Source organism: Nematolebias whitei, chromosome 13 (genome assembly GCF_014905685.2).
Source record: "Nematolebias whitei isolate Nwh7 chromosome 13, NemWhi1, whole genome shotgun sequence".
In the NCBI taxonomy this organism is placed as follows: Eukaryota; Metazoa; Chordata; class Actinopteri; order Cyprinodontiformes; family Rivulidae; genus Nematolebias; species Nematolebias whitei.
The window spans coordinates 96,205-102,312 of record NC_056510.1 but is presented as its reverse complement, the minus strand read 5'-3'; the positions used below and the strand labels follow the sequence as shown (position 1 = coordinate 102,312).

The 6,108-nt window shown below is 41.3% G+C and overlaps 1 protein-coding gene across 1 annotated transcript in view; it reads left to right on the top strand.

The window, feature by feature from the left end:
* Positions 1-575: 575 nt before the first annotated feature.
* The window catches only part of slc37a1 (solute carrier family 37 member 1), a gene marked incomplete at its 3' end in the record, with an annotated part of 101,101 nt that continues 95,568 nt past the window's right edge, over positions 576-6,108 (top strand). The window contains exon 1 of the mRNA XM_037687123.1: positions 576-706. Within this exon, the coding sequence (XP_037543051.1) occupies positions 651-706 (56 nt within the window). The remainder of the gene's footprint in view (positions 707-6,108) is intronic.

The window sequence follows — 6,108 nt, the reverse complement described above, 5'->3', positions numbered from 1 at the left end:
GGACTGATGGGTCAGATTCTGATGTAGATGGGCTACTTGAATTGTTTTTTGTTAAACCAGGCAAATCTTAAAATACTCATCATTTATGATGGCAGACATTTTCTGAAAACCAAAAGTTTATTTTCTTTAATGAAAGATTAAGTTCACAAAGTAAAACTGGACCTTCAGACATATTTCACTGACTGAATGTAGTTTCATTCTAATCAAAATTAATCCCATCTGGAAATGAATGTGGTAAATCTCACTATATGTAGCCGTACAGGTGAGGACCCATATACCTGTCCTCGAGCTGCTTTCAGAAGGTTTTTAATAAAGTTTTGTAATCCTGACGTGTTGACATTAGTTGGGAGAGCTCATTGAGCTGCAAGCTGCGGTCCACTTTTAGTACCAACTTACATTCAGTTTTTTCTTGTATTTAGATCTTTATTTCTGTAAAAATGTCAGCCTCATTCTCCTTTTCCTGAAACTTTATCCTGTTCAGTTTTCAGACACCTGGCTCCTCCTTCCACGTGCATGACTCTCGAGTCAGGGATGCTTCACCTTCATGTGGATGTTCCTGGGTGTGGGCTGAGGTCCAGATGAGTCCAGAACATGTCTGATGGTTCCCCTTCAGCCTAAACCACTGTGATAATCTGCACTTTGATTCAAGCATGGCTCCTGTTCCTCCAGGCATCCGCCTGTTTGTGTCGTTCAACAGGGACCAATGGTAAGTCTGAGATGAACGACTCTAGAGCAGGAGTACCCACACATTTTCAGCATGCAAGCTACTTATAAAATGACTAAGTCATCGTGATCTGCCATAAAAACACAGAACATATATTTATTTATAAACATATTAAGTAATCTTTATTTGTACAATATACACTGCTCAAAAAAAATAAAGGGAACACTTAAAAAAACAATGTAACTCCAAATCAGTCACATCTTTGTGGAATCAATGTCACCAGTTAAATACACTTATTGTGAATCAGTTTCACCTGCTGCTGTGCAAGTGGAACACACAACATGTGTAATGAGTGGCAATTATCAAGACAACCCCTATAAGAGTGATTCTGCAGGTGGTGACCACAGGTCATTTCTCTGTTCTCATCCTTTCTGGTTGAACTTTTAGTCACTTTTTCATTTTGTCAGTGCTGTCACACATAGAGCTGGAAGAGGTGGAACACCTGGAGAGCTGGTGCAAAGAGAACAACCTTCACATCAATGTGAAGAAGACAAAGGAGATGATTGAGGACTTCAGAAGGAACGAACACACTTACATCTCCCTGAACATAAGAGGATCTGTGGTGGAAGTGGTCTCCAGCTACAAGTACTTGGGTGTACACATGAATGACAACCTTAGCTGGGGCAGCAACACTACCAGCCTGATCAAGAAAGCTCATCAGACTCTACTTCCTCAGGCGGCTGAGACGAGCTAGTCTGGGAAGCTCAGTCCTCACCTCCTTCTACAGGTGTGCAGTGGAGAGCATCCTGTGCTCCAGCATCAACGTGTGGCATGGAGGCTGCACAGCTGCAGAAAGAAAAGCTTTGCAGAGAGTGGTGAAGGCTGCACAGAAGATGTTGGTGTCAGTCTCCCCACCATCACAGACATCTACACCTCCAGATGCAGGAATAGGGCCACCTGCATCATGAAGGACCCCACTCACCCAGCACACACACTTTTTGCCCTGCTCCCCTCAGGAAGGAGGTTGAGGAGCATTTAGTGTAGAACCACTAGACTGAGGAACAGCTTCTACCCTGAGGCTGTTACTCATGAATCTCTAACCAGAATCAATCAATCGATCAATCAATCACCTTTATTTTACCAGGTAGAGCCCATTGAGATCGAGATCTCTTTCACGAGGGTGACCTGGTCAAGTGGTCATCAGCACACGTCACAGGGTAATTGACAATAAGCATTTGCATTTATCAAAAGAAAAAAACTACTATCACGATAAATAAATGTTAACAGTTTGAAACCATCAGGATAAGACAGACTTCTGTAGACATTAAATGTAGAACAGACATCAGTTTAAGTAGATAGAGTTAAAAGTCAACAAAGACATGTATATTTGATAAGTAGTGTTTTAGAAACATCTGCAATGGTCCAGATTTTTGATAACTTTATCTGATACGATTGACATGAAGGATCTAGGCGAGATGAGTGTTGATAGTTTCAAATCTGTCTGTAAGTTGTTCCAGGCTGAGGGGACGGCGAAGCTGAATGCTCTTTTTCCTAGTTCAGTTCTGACCAGAGGAACTGACAGGAGGATTAAGTCATTAGAGCGCAGGGAGTAATGATTGTGTGATGTTTGTATTAGGGAGGTAAGGTATGACGGGACTAGGTTTAGAAGGGTCTTATAGATGAAGGATATCCAGTGAGAGTATCTGCGAGCGCTGAGAGAAGACCAGCTAGACTTGACGTAAAGTTCACAGTGATGAGTGCGATAACTGGAATCAGTAATGAATCGAAGGGCACCATGATAAACTGAGTCTAAGGACTGTAGGTATTTTGATGCAGCACTCATGTACAGCACATCACCATAATCTAATATCGGCATGAAAGTTGCAGCTACTAATGTTCTCCTGGCTTTACATGAGAAGCAGGATTTATTTCTGAAGTAGAAGCCTAGCTTCAATTTGAGTTTAGTGACCATTTTGGAGATGTGGATTTTAAATGACAGTTTATTGTCAATGTTGAAACCTAGATATTTGTAGGTGGAGACCATTTCTATTTGTTTCCCCTCTTGGGTTTCAATTTGAGGTGTGTTCTCAGGTTGCTGCTTTCTGTTGGATAAAGCCATGATCTTGCTTTTGTCAGCATTTAGGACCAGTCTAAGTTTTTGCAGACGTGACTGGATAATATTAAAAACGTCTTGAAGAGAGGTGAAGGCTTGGCTGAGGGAGGATGAACAGCAATAAATGATAGTGTCATCTGCATAATAATGGTGGGAGGCGTTTGACAGATCACTGCATAGATCGTTGATATATAAGGAGAAAAGAATGGGACCCAAGACAGAACCCTGTGGCACCCCTTTCACAACATCTAGGAAAGTAGAGGAGGATCCGGCTACATGGACAGACTGTGTTCTGTTAGTTAGATAGTTGGTGAACCAGGAGACTGCTAGTTTTGATAGACCAGAGTGTTTCAGGATGTTAGTCAATAGTCTGTGATCAACTGTATCAAATGCCTTGGATAGGTCTATAAATAGGGCAACACAGTATTGTTTGCAGTCCAGGGCATGTATGATATCATTTAATACTTTGAGAACTGTAGTTACGGTACTGTGCTGTTTTCTGAATCCTGACTGGAATTGTGATAAAATATTATTTGATTGTAGAAAAACAGTTAGCTGATCACAGACAAGTCTTTCGAACAGTTTAGCAAGAATACATAATTTAGAAATTGGTCTGTAGTTGTTGACATTAGTTGGTTCACCCCCTTTTAGCAGAGGGAGAACATAAGCCGATTTCCAGATTTTGGGTATTGTATTTGTATTTAGACTGAGATCGAAAATACGTGAAAGTGGTTCAGCAATGAAATCTGCAGCTAGTTTTAGGAAAAGTGGTTCTATGTTGTCAGGTCCTGCTGCTTTGCGTGTGTCAAGAGTTTTTAGAGCATTTAGAACCTCACTGGGAGAGATTGATACAAAGTCAAATCGGTTTGTGACCCGTTTGTCTAGCACATGCGGAGTTGGGGGTGGATTTTCATTAGTTTGGTCAGCAGATAACATTTCAGGATGCGTAGATTCGAACAGGGAGCCAGAGGATATAAAGTGTTCATTAAAACAGTTTAGAATTGATAATTTGTCTGACAGAATACCTGAGCTGGTCATAATGGAGCTGGGTAAATCAGTGGTTGTTGTCTGACCAGAATTTGATTTTACTATTTGCCAAAACCTTTTTGGATCATTTAGATTTTTTGTGGATGCGTCCAGGTAGTAATTTGATTTTGCATTTCTAATTAGGGTTGTGCATTTGTTCCTAAGTTGTCGGAAGCTGAGCCAGTCATGTTCAGTTTTTGATTTTCTTTGAGCAGATTTCCTATCTCAGTGGAAAACCAAGGATTTTTACGTCCCTTTATTCTGTATCTACGATATGGAGCATGTGTGTTGATTATGTTTTGAAAACCCTTGTTGAAGTAAGCCAGTGCAAGTTCTACGTCATCTATCAATGAAATTTTATTCCAATCAAAAGTGGCTAAGTCACGAAAAAAGGCCTGCTCACAAATGTTTTAAATCCCTTTTGAAAATAATGGTGGGTTTTAATTTTGGTAATTTTCCGTTTCTTACGGCTGCAATGGTGCAGTGATCACTAAGGTCATTAGCGAAAACACATGTATTTGTGTACTTGTGAGGCATGTTTGTTAGGATAAGGTCCAGTAGGGTGGATTTTTCAGGGGTTTTGTTATTTGGGCGTGTTGATGTTTGAATTAGTTGTGTTAGATTTAATTATTCACAGATGGATTTAAGATTGTCAGATGTAGAGGTCAACCAGTCTAGGTTTAGATCACCAATTAGCAGTAGTTCCTTAGCATTTAGCCCTGTCAGAAAGTTTCTTAGGGAAGTGAGGGCGTCACTTTAGGCTGAGGGGGGCCTGTAACAACCCACCACAGTGATTGATTGACCGTCAGGGAAGTCTAGTATTAGTGCCAGTAGCTCAAGTTGTTTGCTAATTGAGCAAGAAGACAGAAATTTTGCTGTGAATTTGTTCTTGATATAAATAACCACTCCACCACCTTTTTTGGGGCGATCACATCTAAAAACGTTATAACCAGGAATGGAGATTTGTTTGTCAGAGATAGCTTTGTTGAGCCATGTTTCAGATAAGACTATTATGTCTGCTTCTGTGGACTGAACCCAGATTTTTATTGCATCTAGTTTAGATATAAGACTTCTGTAGATGAACATACAGTGGGGAGAACAAGTATTTGATACACTGTTGATTTTTCAGGTTTTCCCACTTGCAAAGCTTGTAGATGACTGTAATTTTTATCATAGGTACTCTTCAACTGTGAGTGATGGAATCTAAAACAAAAATCCAGAAAAATACAATGTATGATTTTTAAATAATTAATTTCCATTTTATTGTGTGAAATAAATATTTGATCATCTATCAACCAGTAAGAATTTTGGCTCTCACAGACATGTTAGTTCTTCTTTAAGAAGCCCTCCTGTTCTCCACCCATTACCTGTATTAACTGCACCTGTTTGGACTCGTGACCTGTATAAAAGAAACCTGTCCAGACACTCAATCAATCAGACTCCAGCATCTCCACAATGCCCAAGACCAGAGAGCTGTGTAAGGACATCAGGGATAAAATTGTAGACCTGCACAAGGCTGGGATGGGCTACAGGACAATAGGCAAGCAGCTTGGTGAGAAGGCAACAACAGTTGGTGCAATTATTAGAAAATGGAAGAAATACAAAAAAACGGAAAATCTCCCTCGGTCTGGAGCGCCATGCAGGATCTCACCTCGTGGAGCATCATTGATCTTGAGGAAGGTGAGGAATGAGCCCAGAACTACACGGCAGGACCTGGTCAATGACCTGAATAGAGCTGGGACCACAGTCTCAAAGAAAACAATCAGTAACACTCTACGCCGTCGAGGATTAAAATCCTGCAGTGCACGCAAGGTGCCCTTCCTCAAGCCAACGCATGTCAAAGCCCGTCTGAAGTTTGCAAAGGACCATCTGAATGATCCAGAGGAGGAATGGGAGAAGGTCATGTGGTCTGATGAGACAAAAATAGAACTTTTTGGTTTAAACTCCACTCGTCATGTTTGGAGGAAGAAGAATGATGAGTACAACCCCAAGAACACCATCCCAACCATGAAGTATGGCGGTGGAAACATCATTCTTTGGGGATGCTTTTCTGCAAAGGGGACAGGACGACTGCACCATATTGTGGGAAGGATGGATGGGGCCATGTATCGTGAGATTTTGGCCAACAACCTCCTTCCCTCAGTAAGAGCACTGAAGGTGGGTCGTGGCTGGGTCTTCCAGCATGATAACGACCCAAAACACACAGCCAAGGCAACTAAAGAGTGGCTCCGTAGGAAACATCTTAAGGTCCTGGAGTGGCCTAGCCAGTCTCCAGACCTGAATCCCATAGAAAATCTTTGGAGGG